This window comes from Oncorhynchus clarkii, chromosome 31 (assembly GCF_045791955.1).
Source record: "Oncorhynchus clarkii lewisi isolate Uvic-CL-2024 chromosome 31, UVic_Ocla_1.0, whole genome shotgun sequence".
In the NCBI taxonomy this organism is placed as follows: domain Eukaryota; kingdom Metazoa; phylum Chordata; class Actinopteri; order Salmoniformes; family Salmonidae; genus Oncorhynchus; species Oncorhynchus clarkii.
In genome coordinates, this window is record NC_092177.1 from 21,864,978 (window position 1) to 21,888,276 (window position 23,299).

General features: G+C 43.1%; 1 protein-coding gene across 1 annotated transcript in view; it reads right to left on the reverse strand.

The window, feature by feature from the left end:
* The window catches only part of LOC139390668 (slit homolog 3 protein-like), a 425,054-nt gene that overhangs the window by 31,557 nt on the left and 370,198 nt on the right, over nt 1–23,299 (reverse strand). The window contains exons 27-31 of the mRNA XM_071137941.1: nt 18,306–18,403; nt 17,043–17,182; nt 8,271–8,364; nt 7,433–7,570; nt 6,082–6,322 (exon numbers count right to left, since the gene is read on the reverse strand). Coding sequence (XP_070994042.1) covers nt 6,082–6,322; nt 7,433–7,570; nt 8,271–8,364; nt 17,043–17,182; nt 18,306–18,403 — 711 coding nt within the window. The remainder of the gene's footprint in view (nt 1–6,081; nt 6,323–7,432; nt 7,571–8,270; nt 8,365–17,042; nt 17,183–18,305; nt 18,404–23,299) is intronic.

Consider the following 23,299-nt stretch of genomic DNA (forward strand, 5'->3'; position numbering starts at 1 on the left):
CATCAGAAATAGAAAGAATTTATATTTTAGCCCTTGGCAACGCAGACGCTCGTTGGCGCAATAATTGAATAACATGGATTTCTACATTTATTTTGTGACACTCGCGCACGCGCACGCGACTTGTCCGGTCTGGTAAGCATGTAAGGCAGACATTGTCAATCACTGTCCCACAGGCTACAGATAGGTAATTGTGCCATCACAGAAACATAGCCCTGTCAATAGAGGCAGAGACTCTGGAGGATTGATCATTTGGTACAAATCCGAACTACAAAATCAAATTGATCCCATAAAAATGGGGAAATATTACATTTGGTTAAAACTGACAGAAAAATATGTGTTCCTTTGCGCAATATATATCCCCTCCCAGAATCCCCATATTACTCAGAGGAGACATTCCCCACCCTTGAGGAAGAGACATGCCATTTCCAGGCCCAGGGAAATGTGCTCATCTGTGGGGACACAAATGCGCGCACAGGAACACTACCTGATCTAACGACCACACGAGGGGACAGCTTTATTACAGCCCATACTGTTTCTAACTGTCTTCATCTCCCCCATGGAAACAACAGCACCATCACAACAACACCATCAACAAAAACGAAAGGGATCTGTTTCAGCGCTGTCGAAGCCTGCGTTTCTAATGGTAGGGTTATAGGGGGACTCTTTGGGGAGAATCACCTATTGCTCACCTCTTGACCACAGCACAGTAGGCTATTTGATTACAGACATTGACCCCTTTCTCTCTCAGCTCATTCACCGTCAAGCCACCAACACCTCTGTCTGATCACAGCCAAATGACCTTGTTCCTCAAAAGAACAGACATGGAAATAACCAGACATTCACAGCCCAGTAAGCTGTACAACATCAGAAATTCATACAGATGAGCCCAAAACAGCACAGAAGAATACCAGAAAGCAACCTGTAATCCAAAAATCCAAAAGCTCTTAGATAACTTTCTGCATACCACATCCACTCACAGTAAAGAAAGCATCAATCTAGCAGTAAAAAACATCAACAATATATTCAGGCAAACGGCAAAAGAAGCACAACTGAAATTGATTAAAAAAACAAATTGAAAAGACCACAGATGACAACTGGTTTGATGCAGATTGTAAAATGTATAAGGAAAAAACATATGACACTATCAAACCAAAAGAACAAAGACCCAAATAATGGTGAATTATGCCTTCATTAGTGTGAAACTTTAAAACTCTATAAACTTACACTCAGAACCAAAAAAGTCCAGTACAACAGCAAGCAGCTGACACTAATTGAGGAGTCCATAAACAAAAACAACTTCTGGCAAAATTGGAGAAAAAAATGAATAATCGAAACTAGAGGAATTAGCAATACAAAATGGTGACATATGGACAACCCATATTAAAACACTCCACAACACCATTCAAATTGATACAAATACAGAATAATGCCACATTCATAAAACGTTGAAGGGATTAGAAACATCTAGAAAGGACAATCAAAATCCACTGGACTCCCCAAGTACTGACCAGGAGCTCTATAAGAAACTAAACTATTACTGACCAGGAGCTCTATCAGAAACTAAACTATTACTGACCAGGAGCTCTATAAGAAACTAAACTATTACTGACCAGGAGCTCTATAAGAAACTAAACTATTACTGACCAGGAGCTCTATAAGAAACTAAACTATTACTGACCAGGAGCTCTATAAGAAACTAAACTATTACTGACCAGGAGCTCTATAAGAAACTAAACTATTACTGACCAGGAGCTCTATAAGAAACTTCAAGCCCTCAAATTCAAAAAAGCATGTGGACCTGATGGCATCCTAATTGAGATACTCAAATTCACTAGTGCACAATTTGGCTATATTAAAACTGTTTAACTTGATCCTGAGTGTAGGTTATTTCCCTGACATCTGGAATCAAGGACTCATAACCCCAAGCTTTAAGAACGGAGACAAATTTGACCCTAACAATTACAGAGGCCTTTGTGTGAACAATAACCTGGGGAAGGTTTTCTGTAGTATTATAAGAGTTCTAAACTTCCTTAATAAGCACAATATCTTGAGTAAAAGCCAAATTGGATTTATACCAAAACACCACACGATCGATCATATTTACACCCTACACACCCTGATAGATAAACGTGTCCACCAAAATAATACCAAAACGTACGCTTACTTTATCGACTTCCAAAAACCATTTGATTCTATTTGGCATACAGGACTGTTCTACAACGTTATTGAAAGTGGTGTAGGGAGTAAAACATATCTCAAATCATTACCAAGCCCTGCAATGCCAAGAGCCGAGCAAAGAATCCCCTCTTCCAGCTGGTCCTGGGGCTGAATTCACAAACCTGTTCTACTAACACACTGAAGCCTCAGGACCAGAACATTCAATCAATCAGGATAAACCAAATTACAACACAGTCAAAACAAAACGACATTGCTTATTGGGAAACACAAGCACAAGCACAAAGCAAAATGCAGTGCTATCTGGCCCTAAATCGACAGTACAGTCGTGGCCAAAAGTTTTGAGAATGACACAAATATTAATTTCCACAAAGTTTTGTCAGATGTTACTATGGAATACTGAAGTATAATTACAAGCATTTCATACATGTCAAAGGCTTTTATTGACCATTACATGACGTTGATGCAAAGAGTCAATATTTGCAGTGTTGACCCTTCTTTTTCAAGACCTCTGCAATCCGCACTGGCATGCTGTCAATTAACATCCTGACTGATGCATAATCAATGCTTGAAGTTTGTGCTCCATCATGCTGGAAAAGACATTGTTTGTTACCAAACTGTTCCTGGATGGTTGGGAGAAGTTGCTCTCGGAGGATGTGTTGGTACCATTCGTTATTCATGGCTGTGTTCTTAGGCAAAATTGTGAGTGAGCACACTCCTTTGGCTGAGAAGCAACCCCACATATGAATGGTCTCAGGATGCTTTACTTTTGGCATGACACAGGACTGATGGTAGCGGTCACCTTGTCTCCGGATGTCCCAAACGATCAGAAAGGGGATTCATCAGAGAAAATGACTTTACCCCAGTCCTCAGCAGTCCAATCCCTGTACCTTTTGCAGAATATCAGTCTGTCCCTGATGTTTTTCCTGGGGAGAAGTGGCTTCTTTGCTGCCCTTCTTGACACCAGACCTTCCTCCAAAATGCGTGCCTCACTGTGCGTGCAGATGCACTCACACCTGCCTGCTGCAATTCCTGAGCAAGCTCTGTACTGGTGGTGCCCCGATCCCGCAGCTGGATCAACATTAGGAGACGGCCCTGGCGCTTGCTGGACTTTCTTGGGTGCCCCGAAGTCTTCTTCACAACAATTAAACCGCACTCCTTGAAGTTCTTGATGATCCGATAAATGGTTGATTTAGGTGCAGTCTTACTGGCAGCAATATCCTTGCTTGTGAAGCCCTTTTTGTGCAAAGCAATGGTGAGGTCACGTGTTTCCTTGCAGGTAACGATGGTTGACAGAGGAAGAACAATGATTCCAAGCACCACCTTCCTTTTGAAGCTTCCAGTCTGTTATTCAAACTCAATCAGCATGACAGAGTGATCTCCAGCCTTGTCCTCGTCAACACTCACAGCTGTGTTAACGAGAGAATCACTGACTTGTTAGCTGGTCCTTTTGCGCAGGGCTGAAATGCAGTGGAAATGTTTTTTGGGGATTCAGTTCATTTGCATGGCAAAGAGGGACTTTGCAATTAATTGCGATTCATCTGAACACTCTTTATAACATTCTGGAGTATATGCAAATTGCCATCTGTCACACCCTGACCTTTGTGATCCTGTTTATGTCTCTATTTTGGTTTGGTCAGGGTGTGAGTTGGGGTGGGTATTCTATTCTCTATTATTTGCATTTCTATCTTTTGGCCGGGTCGGGGTTCTCAATCAGGGACAGCTGTCTATCGTTGTCTCTGATTGAGAACCATACTTAGGTAGCCTTTTCCCACCTGTCTTTGTGGGATGTTGACTTTATTTTGGGCACATAGCCTTTAGCTTCACGGTTTGTTTTTGTAGTGTTTATTGTTTTGTTTGGTGTCTTTTTTCCAAATAAAAAGAGAAATGTACACTCACCACGCTGCACCTTGGTCCTCTTCCTTTAACGGCCGTGACAGAACTTCCCACCACAAACGGACCAAGCAGCGTGGTAAGGAGGAATGGACATGGTAAGACATTTTGAATGGCAAGGGATCCTGGATGTGGGAGGAGATCCTGGCCGGGAAGGATCGCCTGCCGTGGGAGCAGGTAGAATCAGAGAGGAAGGCGAAGGCAGCAGCTAAAGCAGAGCGGCAGTGTTATGAGGGAACATGGCTAGCAAGGAAGCCCGAGAGGCAGCCCCAAAAACATTTTGGGGGGAGGGGCACACGGGGAGTGTGGCAGAGTCAGGATTCAGAACCGAGCCAACTCCCCGTGCTTACGATGGCGAGCATGTGACTGGTCAGGCACCGTGCGATGGGGTGATGAGCACAGTGTCTTGGTTGAGCATTCACAGGCCGGTGTGCTCTGTGCCAGCGTCCCGCATTCGACATGACGATCGATGCTTGACTGACGTTTGACAAATACAAATATTCTCGCTCTTATCCATAGTAATGTCATCATGTAGACTATACCCGCACACTGTATCTGTGAGCTGTTGGATGGAGCCCACGTGACAAAACTATCGGTTGAGTTGAAAATGTGATGGAAACATATTAATCTTTCGATTTTTATTCGGTGCATGAAAACTTCCTCAAAAGTACATTTAGTGAGCGATACATCTTCACGCATTGATTTTTATCCGCAAAAAGTTAATTTGGTGGAAACACTATTGGTGGCAAAATGCTCATATCTTCTTCACGCAGATTCTAAAGTATTCACATTAAAATCTGTCACCAATTGGATGGAAACCTGAAGGATACCATTCTGTAGTTACTGTATTTGAAATGGAAACATATGGCATGGGGAGATGGTTACTTTGCATAGTATGCAACAGAGTGGCTTACAAAAATACAAAGTGTATTTTATTTGAAAACTGTACTTTTCTATTTTAACTTGAAACTATGTTTTCCATGTTGTTTCATGTATCGTGTCTAAAACTGTGGCAGAATGTACAAACTGAACACTGCTTTAGGAATGGGCCAGCTCCATTTCCTTTAGGCCGTGTATCTACCTAACCTAGTTACGTACAATACTCAAAGTCATGCTGTCACCTTTAGCACAGAGATTAAGACCAAGTGTTTTATTTTTACCTCAGTATTTTTAATTAACATTAGCGTGCCCCCTCGCCAACAAGCACATCAGCTCATTTGGAGGTAAGATGCGATCCGCCGGCCGTGGCTCACTGCCAGTGATTGGGCTGATAATGGTCGCCATGCCGACACTCTATTACCATAATACATATCCCCTCAAGCCACATTATTCATGCTAGTGAACAAAAGGTGACATTATAATAATGTCACCGTCCCACCGTCCCTGTGGTGTCTGGTGGTAGCTCAGAGCCAGACGGCTCCAATAATAGAATGTGCGTTCCAAATGGCAACCTAGTCCCTATGTAGTGCACTACAGACTATGGGCTTTGGTCAAAAGTAGTGCACATAAGGAATAGGGTGCCATATGGGATGCAGGTAGAGAGAGAGTTTTTTTTATGCTAGCCTCTTAAGAAAAATATCCCTCTAATATCTTTCCCAAGGGTGCTACATTCTATACTTGAAGTGCTGCGTTGATGGGGGCTAGTGTGCACAACTCACTACTTAATCCCCAAGACAAGGTGTTGAGGAGAGACTGTTCTTTCTCTCTCTTATTAACCTTAAGTGCTATCATCCATTCCTGATAATGGTGCATGAGGTAGAGTATGACGTTATGGGACGTATGATCAGTTATAGGGAGACAGCTTGACTACTCAGACTCATAGGGCTATCATATAGAAGAATTGTCTTGAAACAAGACAATTCCAGCCCTAACTAGATAGATGTCAATGTCATTGTGTCTGTGTGAATGAGGGCTGGGTCTGGGCCCTGGTCAAACGTAGTGAACTACATAGGGAATAGGGTGTCATTACATACAAACCCACAGTGATGTGAGGGGTGAAAGGTTATACAGTACCTGTAGGGAGATGTGGGCAGAGTTGCGTATCTTGGCGCTGGACAGCGCCAGGTAGGCATCTTTGCCCAGCAGATGGACGGTAACGATCTTGTGGCACTTGTTTCCGGCGAAGCCAGGCAGACAGTGGCACACAGGCTCCCCAGCCATCACTAGACACTGGGCTCCGTTCTGACACTCTGACTGGTCACATGGGCTGGTCTGCAGCAGGATCATAGGGGGAGGGTTCTCGCAGAACAGACCACTACAGGATGACAGAGACAGATGTGTGGGTTAATATCACACTCAATTAAGCTGCCACACACACTCCACCATGGTCACTCCCATCATGATTATACACACCCTGCACCACCCCACACCTCTCTGCACCACCAAATACCACCTTGCACCACCCTTCACCACCCCATACCTCTCTGCACCACCAAATACCACCGAGCACACTGCACCATTCCGCACCACCCCACACCACCCTGCACCACTCTGCACCACCCTGCACCACCAAAAACCACCCAGCACACTGCACCACTCTGCACCACCCTGCACCACCAAACACCATTCTGCACCACCCTGCACCACTCTGCACCACTCTGCACCACCCTGCACCACCAAACACCACCCAGCACACTGCACCACTCTGCACCAGCCTGCACCACCAAACACCATTCTGCACCACCCTGCACCACTCTACACCACCCTGCACCACTCTGCACCACCCTGCACCACTCTGCACCACTCTGCACCACCCTGCACCACCAAACACCAACCAGCCCTCTGCACCAATCTGCACCACCCTGCACCACCAAACACCACCCAGCACACTGCACCACCCTGCACCACCGCACACCACCCTGCACCACCAAACACCACCCAGCACACTGCACCATCCAGCACCACCCTGCACCACCGCACAACACTCCGCACATCCAAGCAACACCCCACACTGCCCCACATCACCCTTACCACCACTCCACACCACCCCGCACTACCCTGCACCACCCCACACTGCAACACAACACCCCGCACCTCTCCACACCACCTTGCACCACCCTGCACCACCCCACAACACCCCGCACCGCATATCCAAGCAACACCCAACAGTGGCCCACACCACCCCACATCAACCTTACCACCCTGCACCATCCTGCACTGCACGCCTCAGACTAGACAGCCAAGTGGAGGATAATAAAGCACCATCTGTAGCTCCTCACAGTCTGGTGTGTGTGTGTGTGTGTGTATGTGTGTGTGTGTGTGTGCTCTGCAGCTGGCCTGATGCTGTTGCGGCACTGAGCCTACGTCAGCCTTTGCAGTAAGATCAGCCTGTGCGCGTGTGTGTCTGTCCTGTGTGTGGACTCACCTGAAGCCCTCTTTACACACACAGGTGTATCCATTGACAGCGTCCACACACTCGGCCCCGTGCTGACACTTGTTCTCCAGACAGTCGTTGTAGTCCTGCTCACAGTGCTGGCCTACATAGCCTGGCAGGCACTCACACCTGACACAGGAAATAAAGAGGTACAATGTTACAAAGGATACAGTCTCGTTCTCTTTCTCTCTCCCCCTCCCCTTCTCTCTCTCTCTCTCTCACTCCCTCTCTCTCTCCCTCTCCTCACTCCCTCTCTCTCCCCAACTCTCTCTTTCTCTCCCCCCTCTCTCTCTATCTCTCGCTACTCTTTCGCTCTCTCTCTCTCTCTCTCTCTCTCCCCCTCTCTTACTCTCTCTCGCTCTCTTTCTCTCCCTCCACCCTTCTCTCTCTTTCTCTCTCTCTCTCTCTCTACTCTCTCTTTCTCAATTCAATTCAATTTCAATTCTCTCTGAACATGTTATTCAAATCCAATCACTTTTATTTCCTGAGAGGGAACTTCATGTATTGAACTCACTATATAAATGTCCTCTTAACAACTGGCGCTGAACAGTTCTTCTTTCTGTGACTGAACTCTCTTTACTACCTTAAACCCACTCTCTTGCTCTTTCTAACATAGAAAAACTGCAGTTCTACTGCAGTAGTGTGCTTTTAAACAGCACAGTCACGTACACTAGAGTTAGTTTTCCTCATAAAATAACAGGATATTAACATGTTGGAGGAACAGAACAGACCAGGTTGTCCTGATGACAGGTCACTTCCTATGGGCTGCCTCTGGTGACTTCTGACCTTTTGTAGTTTCGCCCCCATCTGAGAGCTGCATGTCACTCACCTGTAGCCTTTGGTGAGGGGGAGGCACTTGGAGTCATGCTGGCAGGGGTCAAAGCCTTGCATACAGGGGTCCACTCCCTCCTCACATAGATCCCCTGGGAAGACACACACACACACACACACACACACACACACACACACACACAAGATAATAGAGAACAGAGAGATGGTGAGTTCATGGCCTGAAACGTAATTTTCCGACATACATAATACTGGCTAACGTCTGTCATGATTTGACTTAGTGCCTTATTGTGCGATTATTCTAGTGCATTGTATATATATGAGCCTGGGATTGTGTGTAATGTTGAGTGTTTTGTGATTTGTCCCATTGTATTATGATGGCTTCCTAAAGCACCATCCTGGCTTTCTCAGCATTCAACAGTTGGGTCATGTTTATACTGCCGGCCTGCTCCACTCTCCCATAGAGTGGGGGTTGGGGGTTGAAACACATGTATTATATTGTGCTGTAATCTGCACGGAATACGGGGCTTTACCTGCCCAGGCAAGGCCCCATTGGAATCCACTAAATCACTGCACGGCCAGTTCAATAAACCCTCTGTCTCTGTCCACCTGCTTGGCTAGATCTGCTCCTCTAACAGTGGGGTGGCTGGGGCTCAGCCAGGATTTCACAGCACAGGCCTCTCCTCCACTGCTTTACCCTCCCTCCCTCTACTGCCAGGTCTGTTTCCTCTGCCTCTCCCTCATCCTGCAGCCTCGTGGTGGAGCCTTGGAGAAGCCTGCCCATATCCCAGCATCCCCAACAGCCCGCTGCGTTACAGAGGAAATCCACTCCAATTGGGTTTCTATGGTGCATGTCTGAGTCTGCCCGTTCTCACTGCTCAAAGCCTAGTTCTGGTTTCGATTGGTGCGAAGACCTGAAAGTCATTGGCTAAATGAGAATCAATATGTATCGTATTCGATATGAAAAACAAATAATTTCCCATCTAGTTAGCAGTAGTTCTGTTTTACAGGGGGAAAATAACATAAGGAGAAATACAGAGAAGGTGGGTAGAGAGAAAGAGACTGACCTTTTCCCATGTCAGATCTGTCAGCTTGTATAGGAAGAAAGAGACTGACCTTTTCCCATGTCAGATCGGTCAGCTTGTATAGGAAGAAAGAGACTGACCTTTTCCCATGTCAGATCGGTCAGCTTGTAAAGGAAGAAAGAGACTGATGTCAGATCTGTCAGCTTGTAAAGGAAGAAAGAGACTGACCTTTTCCCATGTCAGATCGGTCAGCTTGTAAAGGAAGAAAGAGACTGATGTCAGATCTGTCAGCTTGTAAAGGAAGAAAGAGACTGACCTTTTCCCATGTCAGATCTGTCAGCTTGTAAAGGAAGAAAGAGACTGATGTCAGATCGGTCAGCTTGTAAAGGAAGAAAGAGACTGACCTTTTCCCATGTCAGATCTGTCAGCTTGTATAGGAAGAAAGAGACTGATGTCAGATCTGTCAGCTTGTAAAGAAAGAAAGAGACTGACCTTTTCCCATGTCAGATCGGTCAGCTTGTAAAGGAAGAAAGAGACTGATGTCAGATCTGTCAACTTGTAAAGGAAGAAAGAGACTGACCTTTTCCCATGTCAGATCGGTCAGCTTGTATAGGAAGAAAGAGACTGACCTTTTCCCATGTCAGATCGGTCAACTTGTAAAGGAAGAAAGAGACTGATGTCAGATCTGTCAGCTTGTAAAGGAAGAAAGAGACTGATGTCAGATCTGTCAGCTTGTAAAGGAAGAAAGAGACTGACCTTTTCCCATGTCAGATCGGTCAGCTTGTAAAGGAAGAAAGAGACTGATGTCAGATCGGTCAGCTTGTAAAGGAAGAAAGAGACTGATGTCAGATCGGTCAGCTTGTAAAGGAAGAAAGAGACTGATGTCAGATCGGTCAGCTTGTAAAGGAAGAAAGAGACTGACCTTTTCCCATGTCAGATCTGTCAGCTTGTAAAGGAAGAAAGAGACTGACCTTTTCCCATGTCAGATCGGTCAGCTTGTATAGGAAGAAAGAGACTGATATCAGATCTGTCAGCTTGTAAAGGAAGAAAGAGACTGACCTTTTCCCATGTCAGATCGGTCAGCTTGTAAAGGAAGAAAGAGACTGATGTCAGATCGGTCAGCTTGTAAAGGAAGAAAGAGACTGACCTTTTCCCATGTCAGATCTGTCAGCTTGTAAAGGAAGAAAGAGACTGATATCAGATCGGTCAGCTTGTAAAGGAAGAAAGAGATTGATGTCAGATCTGTCAGCTTGTAAAGGAAGAAAGAGACTGACCTTTTCCCATGTCAGATCTGTCAGCTTGTAAAGGAAGAAAGAGCCTGACCTTTTCCCATGTCAGATCTGTCAGCTTGTAAAGGAAGAAAGAGAGAGGAAGGTTTATAGATGTCTCATGGTCCTGATAACCAGGAGGGTCCAGACCACTTAACCCAGATAGAGGTAACACACACACACACACACACACACACACACACACACACACACACACACACACACACACACACACACACAATGTCCACACACTGAGAGCAGTTCTGCCCTGTCACTCAGAGAGCTGAGAGAACAGAGGTCAAGATAGCTCGTATTGGCTGCAGCAGAGGAGAAGAGAGGCTGGTCATCTCACACAGTAGAGGGTCAACCAACCGGCCAATTGGAAAGCCACCTATCGAATTCCCCATCATCTCCCTCATCCTCCTCCCTCCCTCCTTAACATAATGTTCCCAGGGTCTAATGGTCATGGTCCACAGGCCAGCAAGATGCTTTCTCTCTCTAGTCTAATGTTCCTGGTCTACAGGCCAGCAAGATGCTTTCTCTCTCTAGTCTAATGTTCCTGGTCTACAGGCCAGCAAGATGCTTTCTCTCTCTAGTCTAATGTTCCTGGTCTACAGGCCAGCAAGATGCTTTCTCTCTCTAGTCTAATGTTCCTGGTCTACAGGCCAGCAAGATGCTTTCTCTCTCTAGTCTAATGGTCCTGGTCTACAGGCCAGCAAGATGCTTTCTCTCTCTAGTCTAATGTTCCTGGTCTACAGGCCAGCAAGATGCTTTCTCTCTCTAGTCTAATGGTCCTGGTCTACAGGCCAGCAAGATGCTTTCTCTCTCTAGTCTAATGGTCCTGGTCTACAGGCCAGCAAGATGCTTTCTCTCTCTAGTCTAATGGTCCATGTCCACAGGCCAGCAAGATGCTTTTTATCTCTAGTCTAATGGTCCTGGTCCACAGGCCAGCAAGATGCTTTCTCTCTCTAGTCTAATGGTCCTGGTCCACAGGCCAGCAAGATGCTTTCTCTCTCTAGTCTAATGGTCCTGGTCCACAGGCCAGCAAGATGCTTTCTCTCTCTAGTCTAATGGTCCTGGTCCACAGGCCAGAAAGATGCTTTCTGTCTCTAGTCTAATGGTCCTGGTCCACAGGCCAGCAAGATGCTTTCTCTTTTTAGTCTAATGGTCCTGGTCCACAGGCCAGCAAGATACTTTCTCTCTCTAGTCTAATGGTCCTGGTCCACAGGCCAGCAAGATGCTTTCTCTCTCTAGTCTAATGGTCCATGTCCACAGGCCAGCAAGATGCTTTTTCTCTCTAGTCTAATGGTCCTGGTCCACAGGCCAGCAAGATGCTTTCTCTCTCTAGTCCAATGGTCCATGTCCACAGGCTCTCTAGTCTACACCATGTAGTCACAGTCTTAGATTTGTCTCTGGAGCACAGAGACGTCTAATTGCTGGGTTAGCCTGTGGACTTCCCCCGGAGCCGGCCTGTGACCGCTTCTTCACAAGAACGCGTGAGCTGCAAGCCGCTGGCCCAGGGGCCCACATGCCCACACTGGGGGGCCAGGCCTACAAGGCATGCGGTGGTAATGACAGGGTTGGTGCGCGTGGAGCAGCTGCTCAGATCAGCACCCTCCCTTCCTTGTGACGGGCAGGTGATGGCGGCGACTGCCCATGATGCCTAACTGAGGAGATGCCCGCAACTGCTGCTGTCCATTTTAGACTAGCAGAAAAAACATTTTTTGGGGGTTTGTTTAGGTGCAGTTTTAGAGTTTAGGATTTTGTCTATGTTGAAGCTAACCTTTATCTTTATGTGGTTGCATCATTTTCTAGGGTGGGCAATATAACAGCATTAGTTGATAATAAGTGTATTACAGTAGGTTAAGAAGTGCATTACAGTAACATAATAAGTGTATTACAGTAGGTTAAGAAGTGTATTACAGTAACATAATAAGTGTATTACAGTAGGTTAAGAAGTGTATTACAGTAGGTTAAGAAGTGTATTACAACAACATAAGAAGTGTATTACAGTAGGTTAAGAAGTGTATTACAGTAACATAATAAGTGTATTACAGTAGGTTAAGAAGTGTATTACAGTAACATAATAAGTGTATTACAGTAGGTTAAGAAGTGTATTACAGTAGGTTAAGAAGTGTATTACAGTAGGTTAAGAAGTGTATTACAGCAACATAAGAAGTGTATTACAGTAGGTAAAGAAGTGTATTACAGTAACATAATAAGTGTATTACAGTAGGTTAAGAAGTGTATTACAGTAACATAATAAGTGTATTACAGTAGGTTAAGAAGTGTATTACAGTAGGTTAAGAAGTGTATTACAGCAACATAAGAAGTGTATTACAGTAGGTTAAGAAGTGTATTACAGCAACATAAGAAGTGTATTACACTAACATAAGAAGTGTATTACACTAACATAAGAAGTGTATTACAGTAGCATGTCATGATGTTGGCTTGATGGGGGAGGTTTATGACCCCCATAAACCCCCCCCCCCCGTTTCTCTCTCTCTACTCTATAGAGTTGACTCTTGAAAAAGCCCTTTGTTAACATAGAGATTCTGGGAACATCATAAGGTGGGAAAAGGAACCACATTTCGGTAATCCAACCAGTTGAAAATATGTGTTGGTACTAAATTAATATGATGTCAGTTCGGTTGGCGTCTGAGACATGATTACTGATGATCGGACGACATAAACTGTATCTTGGAAAGTCGACACGTTCTAGTTATCAGATTCACATGGAATTGTTGTGCAATTTAAATGTTTAAATATGAAAATATTTGTGAAAAGATTGAATGTAAGTTTTAGCTTCTTAAATGATGGTTTATCATAGTGAAACTCTGCTCACTCAGAGGCAACGCCCAAGTAAACAGACATGGGTTATAAACTCCGAAACACGGCCCTCTCTCCCAATCCTATATAAGCCCCTTGACGAAAATGTAACTTTCTATTCCAAGGACGTGTGGACTTGAGGTCCCTACGTTGAAAGGACAAAGACCACCTACAGAACTAAGCCAACCTTAGAGAACCTAACGAATTTAGCATTGAATTTCAATGTGAAGGTGACGACCTACACCCCGGAAGGATGAATTTCGACTTTACCAGCCAGAATATAGCATGAGCATATAGCATGGCAACTTGGTATGAACTTTGAACCCTTATTCACTAAAGAAGTGATACCTCCTAGCCATTGCATTAGCGCAGCAACTGTAGACGTGGGCTAGGAGAGGACGGACAGAGCATCTGTCTACCACATGACGACGGTACTACCAAGTATCCAGTTTACCACCAGAGACATTCTTCAAAGGACAAGAGATCCCTGTTGGGCAACCCGGCCTACTATCTACGACCAAGCTACAGAAGCGCAGCTCAGAGTAAATTTAGAATGCATAAGATACTGTATTTACGATAGCATAGTTTCTCCCTTTGTTACTCAGTCTTCCCACTCTTTCATTCAAAACCCAACCCCCTTTCTCTGTGTAACCAGCCGTCATATCTGCTCCGTCCACCAGGGACGTTTTCCTTTATGACATAATTTGTAATCAATGTATGATTCATTCTGTTTCAATGTAAGAGTCTTTAAGAGTTTATTCTTAAGATAACAGCTCTATAAATATTATTTTGTGGTGCCCCGACTTTCTAGTTAATTATTTACCTGATTAGCTTAATCAAGTAATATTAATTACAGAGAAATTAATAGCATGTCATATCCCTTAATCCGGCATAGCCAAAGGCACGACAAGCATAAGAAGTGTATTACAGTAACATAAATAGTGTATTACAGTAACATAGGAAGTGTATTAGAGTAGCATAAATGTATTACAGTACCATAAGTAGTTTATTACAGTAGCATAAGAAGTGTATTAGAGTAAAATAAAAAGTGTACAGTAGCATAAGAAGTGTATTACAGTAGCATAAGTGGTATATTACAGTAGCATAAGTAGTGGCTTACAGTAACATAAGTAGTATATTACAGTAGCATAAGAAGTGTATTAGAGTAGGATAATACGTGTTTACAGTAGGATAAGAAGTGTATTACACTAGGATAAGAAGTGTATTACAGTAGCATAAGAAGTGTATTACAGTAGCATAAGAAATGTATTACAGTAGGATAAGAAGTATATTACAGTAGGATAATAAGTGTATTTCAGTAGGATACGAAGTGTATTACACTAACATGAGAAGTGTATTACAGTAGGAAAATAAGTGTATTACACTATCATAAGTAGTGTATTACATTAACATAAGAAGTGTATTACACTAACATAAGAAGTGTATTACAGCAACATAAGAAGTGCATTACAGTAACACAAGAAGTGTACTACACTAACATAAGAAGTGTATTACAGTAGGATAGGAAGTGTATTACAGTAGGATAAGAAGCGTATTACAGTAGCATAATAAGTGTATTACACTAACATAAGAAGTGTATTACAGTAGGATAAGGAGTGTATTACAGTAGAATAAGAAGCTTATTACAGTAGCATAATAAGTGTATTACACTAACATAAGAAGTGTATTACACTAACATAAGAAGTGTATTACAGTAGGATAAGAAGTGTATTACAGTAGGATAAGAAGTGTATTACAGTAGCATAAGAAGTGTAATACAGTAGGATAGGAAGTGTATTGCAGTAGGATACAAAGTGTATTATACTAACATTAGAAGTGTATTACACTAACATAAGAAGTGTATTACACTAACAGAAGTGTATTACACTAACATAAGTGTATTACAGCAACATAAGAAGTGTATTACAGTAACATAAGAAGTGTATTACACTAACATAAGAAGTGTATTACAGTAGGATAAGAAGTGTATTACAGTAGGATAAGAAGTTTATTACAGTAGCATAAGAAGTGTATTACAGTAGGAGAAGAAGTTTATTACAGTAGGATAATAAGTGTATTACAGTAGGATAATAAGTGTATTACAGTAGGATACGAAGTGTATTATACTAACATGAGAAGTGTATTACACTAACATAAGAAGTGTATTACACTAACATAAGAAGTGTATTACACTAACATAAGAAGTGTATTACAGCAACATAAGAAGTGTATTACAGTAACACAAGAACTGTACCACACTAACATAAGAAGTGTATTACAGTTGGATAAGAAGTGTATTACAGTAGGAAAATAAGTGTATTACACTAACATAATAAGTGTATTACACTAACATAAGAAGTGTATTACAGTAGGATAAGAAGTGTATTACAGTAGGATAAGAAGTGTATTACAGTAGCATAAGAAGTGTAATACAGTAGGATAAGAAGTGTATTACAGTAGGATACGAAGTGTATTATACTAACATGAGAAGTGTATTACACTAACATAAGAAGTGTATTACACTAACAGAAGTGTATTACACTAACATAAGTGTATTACAGCAACATAAGAAGTGTATTACAGTAACATAAGAAGTGTATTACACTAACATAAGAAGTGTATTACAGTAGGATAAGAAGTGTATTACAGTAGGATAAGAAGTTTATTACAGTAGCATAAGAAGTGTATTACAGTAGGAGAAGAAGTTTATTACAGTAGGATAATACGTGTATTACAGTAGGATAATAAGTGTATTACAGTAGGATACGAAGTGTATTATACTAACATGAGAAGTGTATTACACTAACATAAGAAGTGTATTACACTAACATAAGAAGTGTATTACACTAACATAAGAAGTGTATTACAGCAACATAAGAAGTGTATTACAGTAACACAAGAAGTGTACCACACTAACATAAGAAGTGTATTACAGTTGGATAAGAAGTGTATTACAGTAGGAAAATAAGTTTATTACAGTAGCATAATAAGTGTATTACACTAACATAAGAAGTGTATTACAGTAGAATAAGAAGTGTATTACAGTAGGATAAGAAGCGTATTACAGTAGCATAATAAGTCTATTACACTAACATAAGAAGTGTATTACACTAACATAAGAAGTGTATTACACTAACATAAGAAGTGTATTACACTAACATAAGAAGTGTATTACACTAACATAATAAGTGTATTACAGTAGGATAAGAAGTTTATTACAGTAGCATAAGAAGTGTATTACAGTAGGATAAGAAGTTTATTACAGTAGGATAATAAGTTTATTACAGTAGGATAATAAGTGTATTACAGTAGGATACGAAGTGTATTAAACTAACATGAGAAGTGTATTACACTAACATAAGACGTGTATTACAGCAACATAAGAAGTGTATTACAGCAACATAAGAAGTGTATTACACTATCATAAGAAGTGTATTACACTAACATAAGAAGTGTATTACAGCAACTGCCTCCCACCCTCCACTGCCACATCAATTCTGAGCCCCACCCGATACCCGACATCAGGACAGATTTTTCTTCGCATCCCAACCCACCCACATAGAATTGTTCCCGAGAGCAGATCTGTGACCTGCCAAATAACATCAATGTATGTAGGCTATTATTCCACTCTCTGCATGAATTCATTTGTCTGCATGTCTATTCGACATTTTGATAAAATGTGTATCATACCTATGAAGTTTGGGGGGCAGAAGCAGGTATAGTTGTTTATGCTGTCCACACAGGTAGAGTTGTTCTCACAGTCATTGTCCTCACAATCGTCAGGATTCACCTCACACTGCAGACCCTCGTACCCAGGAGGACACGTACAGCTTGGGAGGAGAGAGACAGGATAGCAGTCACAGATAGTTAGTTAGGACACTGCCAAAGTCATGGAAGTGTACTGGGTTTCATTCCACTTCACTTCAAATTCACGCTCCAGATGCCCTCTGCTCTGTGGCCCTGGCCCATCTATTAAGGACTAATGCCCTTTGAAAGCCTAAGACCTGCACTTCAATTTGAATAACAACAAGGGTAGAACTCCAGTGACATTTGAAATGTAATGTAATCAGGTCTGTCTGTGAATTCAATAACTCCAATTAGACGTGTGTCCCTGTAAGATCCTATGTGGAAGAGCATTCATCAAGCTTTAATAACTAAATGTCGTGTGGAATCGGTAGACCGCTTAACTCTGGCATCACACTAGCTCTGTCACTCTCTCTCTTGTCTGTTATGCCTGCCTTCCCTAGCTGGCCTGGCTGTGCTGTGCGGGAGGGGTGGCACAGGGTTGGCATCATGGGTGCGGTGTGGTGGGCAGGCTCTCAGCAGAGCAAGGAGAGATAAGCGTCACTAGTGAGACGAGTAGCTTTATCAAACGCCTGTTGTTCTTTGAAGGCCAGCGGCTTCTGATTCAACATGACCCTGAGGAGATGAGCGATTGTGATGTCCTTTAGCAGTTCTCCAGAGGGACTGACTGGGGGCTGTAAGTAGAGAGGGGATATACAAAGCTCCTGTAAGAGGCCTCAAGGTTGCGACCCCTGGAAAGAGTGACATCATAGTGACTCAAGGAGATGAACCTTTGTGTCGGTGCATAGCTAGAACAGATACTTTGTAGTGAGGTCATGCTGTAAGGCCTTAATCTGCTATATCAAAAGGCTGAGGAGAGATCCCACATGTGGATCATTGATGAGACAGACAGCTAGGGTTGGTTGATTGGTGTTTAAAGGCCGAACAGTGAACAATGAAAGAGAGGAGAGTGTGGCAGTGGTCTGGCCCCAAGCCTGATGAGGAACAACACCAGCATGGACCATGGGTTCTCACAGAGTCACTCACACACTGGAACAACACTGCCTCCTGCATATTACTCCTCTGTCTGCCCCAATATATAGGGAATAGTGTACCATTTCAGACGGCCTCTCTGTGTGGTGTGTGGAGAGAGTAGTGGGTAGTGGGTACCTGAACTGGTCCTCTTGGCCTGGGATCACGTGGCAGGTCCCTCCATTGGCACAGGGGAAACTGATGCAGGCGTTGATGGATATCTCACAGTTCTGTCCCTGGAAGGAAGGAAGGGAGGAGGGAGGGAGGGGAAGAGAGAGAGGGGTGTGAAACAAAGAAGAGACTCAGGGGGTATGCTAGCAGACCTTACTAAATAAATAAATAATTAAATAAATCAAAACAGGAACATTTTACATTTGGCTACAAATTAAAAAATAAATTATCTCAGCAGAGAAAAATGTCCTCTGTGTGCTACCTATATCCCCCCACTATAATCCCCATACGTTAATGAAGACAGATTCTACATCCTGGAGGGGAAAATCAATCATTTCCAGGCCCAGGGACATGTACTAGTCTGTGGCAAACTAAATGTCAGAACTAGACAAGAACCTCACACCCATATTAAGAAATGCTATAGCTGGAAGGAAAGTAGTGTGGAAACCTACCAAAAAACAATTAGGAAACAACAAATCAATCCCTTTCAGACAACTTCCAGGACAAAATGTTCCACTGTAATAGTGAAGGTGTAAACTTGGCAGTAGAAAACGTAAACAGTATATTTGACCTCTCAGCTTCCCTATCAAATCTAAAAATTTCAAACGGAAAACCGAAGAAATGAACAACAATGACAAATGGTTTGATGATGAATGCAAAATCCTAAGAAAGAAATTGAGAAACCTGTCCAATCAAAAACATAGAGACCCAGAAAACCTGAGCCTACACCTTCACTATGATGAATCCAGAAACTATGGAAAAAGAAGGAATAGCAGGTCAGAAATCAGCTCTATGTAATTGAAAAATCCATAGACTCTAACCACTTCTGGGAATACTGGAAAACACTAAACAAAAACAACACAAAGAGTTATCTATCCAAAATGGAGATATATGGGTAAACCACCTCTCCAATCTTTTTGGCCCTATAACAAAGAGCAAACAGATAAAAACATATACATGATCAAATACAAATCTTTGAATCAACTATTAAAGACTAGCGGAATCCACTGGATTCTCCAAATGCATTGAATGAACTAGAGGACAACATACATACCCTCCAACACAAAAAGACCTGTGGTGTTGATAGTATCCTCAAATAAATTATACAAAATACAGACCACAAATTCCAATTGGATACACTTAAACTCTTCAACATCATCATTGGCTCTGGCATCTTTCCCAATATTTGGAAGTAAGGACTGATCACCCCAATCCACAAAAATGGAGACAAATTTGACACCAATAACTACCGTGGGATATGCGTCAACAGCAACCTTGGGAAAATCCTCTGCATTATCATTAACAGCAGACTCGTTCATTTCCTTAGTGAAAATAATGTACTGAGCAAATGTCAAATTGGCTTTCTACCAAATTACTGTACAACAGACCACGTATTCACCCTGCACACCCTAATTGACAAACAAACATACCAAAACAAAGGCAAAGTCTTCTCATGCTTTGTTGAATTAAAAAAAGCCTTCGACTCAATTTGGCATGAGTATCTGCTATACAAACTGATGGAAAGTGGTCTTGGGGGAAAAACATACAACCTTATAAAATCCATGTACACAAACATCAAGTATGCAGTTTAAATGGTAAAAAAATCCACACATTTCTTTCCACAGGGCCGTGGGTGAGACAGGGATGCAGTTTAAGCCCCAACCTCTTCAACATATATATCAACGAATTGGAGAGGGCACTAGAAGAGTCGGCAGCACCCGGCCTCACACTACTAGAATATGAAGTCAAATGTCTACTGTTTGCTGATGATCTGGTGCTTCTGTCCCCAACCAAGGAGGGCCTACAGCAGAACCTAGATCTTCTGGACAGATTATGTCAGACCTGGGCCCTGACAGTAAATCTCAGTAAGACTAAAATAATGGTGTTACAAAAAAGGTCCAATTGCCAGGACCACAAAAACAAATTCCATCTAGATACCATTGCCCTAGAGTACACAAACATCTATACATATCTCTGCCTAAGCATCAACGCCACAGGTAACTTCCACAAAGCTGTGAACGACCTGAGAGACAAGGCAAGGGCCTTCTATGCCATCAAAAGGAACATAAAACTTGACATACCAATTAGGACCTGGCTAAAAATACTTGAATCAGTTATAGAACCCATTGCCCTTTATGGTTGTGAGGTCTGGGGTCTGCTCACCAACCAAGAATTCACAAAATGGGACAAACACCAAATTGAGACTCTGCATGCAGAATTCTACAAAAATATCCTCTGTGTACAAAGTAAAATACAAAATAATGCATGCAGAGCAGAATTAGGCTGATACCTGCTAATTATCAAAATCCAGAAAACAGCTGTTCAATTCTACAACCACCTAAAAGGAAGCCATTCCCAAACCTTCCATAACAAAGCCATCACCTACAGAGAGATGAACCTGGAGAAGAGTCCCTAAGCAAGCTGGTCCTGGGGCTCTGCTCACAAACAGACCCCACAGAGCCCCAGGACAGCAACACAATTAGACAAAACCAAATATTGAGAAAACTAAAATATAATTACTTGACACATTGGAAAGAATTATCAAAAAAAATTAGCAAACTGGAATGCTATAATTGAGAAACGCCGCCGTAGGCAGACCTGGCTCTTTAGAGAAGACTGTCTATGTGCACACTGCCCACAAAATGAGGTGGAAACTGAGCTGCACTTCCTAACCTCCTGTCCAACGTATGACCATATTAGAGACACATATTTCCCTCAGATTACACAGATCCACAAAGAATTCAAAAACAAATACAATTTTGATAAACTCCCATATCTACTGGGTGAAATACCACAGTGTGCCATCACAGCAACACAATTTGTGACTTGTTGCCACAAGAAAGGGGCAACTAGTGAAGAACAAACACCATTGTCAATACAATCAATATTTTTGTTCATTTATTTTCCCTTTTGTACTATTTGCACATAATTTGCACATAATGTGTAATGTCTATATTATTTTGGAACTTCTGTGAGTGTAATGTTTACTGTCAGTTTTTATTGTTAATTTGACTTTGTTTATTACCTAGTTCACTTGCTTTAGCAATGTAAACATATGTTTCCCATGCCAATAAAGCCCTTAAATTGAAATTGAAATCGAGAGAGAGGGAGAGGTGTGAGACTGTGTCTGTCTATCACGATGGAGTAGAGCAGTGGTCACCAACCTTTTCTGATTCAAGATCAAGATCACTTTCTGAGTCAATATTCAAGCTGAGATCTGCCGCTCAGATTTTTTAAAACATGGCTTAAAAGCGTAAGCCTATGCAACATTAACCAATTAAACACAGTTCTGTAGCAATGAGGTTTATGCAGTAGGCTATAGGCCCAATACATTACCACTGCATATACTGGTTATAGGCCAGTCCATTATTTCCAAGGTAATGTACAGAATGTCTGCATTTATCACTTACATATTGGCTATGCTTGAATTGCCCTGCCAATGTTATTTTGCTCAGACCAATTAGGAATTATATTTAAACAATGTAGGTATATGATCACACTGGTAATATATAATTTGTTGTATTACTTGTGAGGGACAGCTGAGTGAGCTTAATATTTTTTGGGATGGCCTGCATCTGATGGTCAATTTGAGGGGAGGGTGGAGCAGTGGTGAGGCTGCCTCTCCCCCGACTCACCGTCCCTCCGCTCTCCCTCCCTCCGCTCTCCCTCCCTCCGCTCTCCCTCCCTCCGCTCTCCATCCCTCCGCTCACCGTCCCTCCGCTCTCCCTCCCTCCGCTCTCCCTCCCTCCGCTCTCCCTCCCTCCGCTCACCGTCCCTCCGCTCTCCCTCCCTCCCTCCTCTCTCCATCCCTCCGCTCTCCCTCCCTCCGCTCTCCCTCCCTCCACTCACCGTCCCTCCGCTCTCCCTCCCTCCGCTCTCCCTCCCTCCGCTCTCCCTCCCTCCGCTCACCGTCCCTCCGCTCTCCCTCCCTCCTCTCTCCATCCCTCCGCTCTCCCTCCCTCCGCTCTCCCTCACTCCGCTCTCCCTCCCTCCGCTCTCCCTCCCTCCGCTCACCGTCCCTCCGCTCTCCCTCCCTCCTCTCTCCATCCCTCCGCTCTCCCTCCCTCCGCTCTCCCTCCCTCCGCTCTCCCTCCCTTCGCTCTCCCTCACTCCACTCACCGTCCCTCCGCTCACCGTCCCTCCGCTCTCCCTCCCTTCGCTGAGAAAAGGGGAGACAGTCTTCCAGCTGATGGCGAAACTCAAGTCACACTGCATTATTTCTGCCTCATGCACCAATCCATGACCAGAAAAAGTGAAATATTCCTCTATTAAAAAATACATTCAGCTAATAATAACAACGGAAGCTTATTGGAACACTTTGCAATACTCATTCATTACAGCTGCAGTGCTGGTTGTAGAGCTGAGTGGAAGTAGGGAGAACGTGCATTTGATGGTTTATAAAAGTGTTGAACAAAGTGTTGTTAATGCTGAATAACAACTTAAACATGAACTTACTCATAAAAACAGCAGCTCTTTGCTGTATTCGCCGAGTCTCTTTCTAATCATGGTTTTAAACATCACACAGTATCAACCGCGTTCTAGGGTTCTTTTCACAGTCTATGGCTCAAGGAAACCACAGACTGTGCAGACACGGTGATCTGAGCTATCTGATTGGCCAGCGGTAGGCCTATAGGTGTCCCGTATTTGCTCTCTGGGCCTGCCGGGGAGGCGGAGTTCTACCTTCAGACACATGAAATGGTTCAAAATGAGAACACTTTGCCTTCAGCACAAAACAACAACAAAATATAGTATGCAAGGCTTTATCGTTGGGTTTTTACAGAAATGTTTGGTGATGGACCAGGAATGCCTTGTACAGTATGGCAGCATTCAAGAATCATGACCCTAATGACCCTTAATACCCACTTCCTCTGATCACAGACACAACACGGACGCTTGTTTCTTGTTTTCACTCTGTTTCCCTCTCTCTCGATCCACGATTCATTCTCCACATTTCAATTACA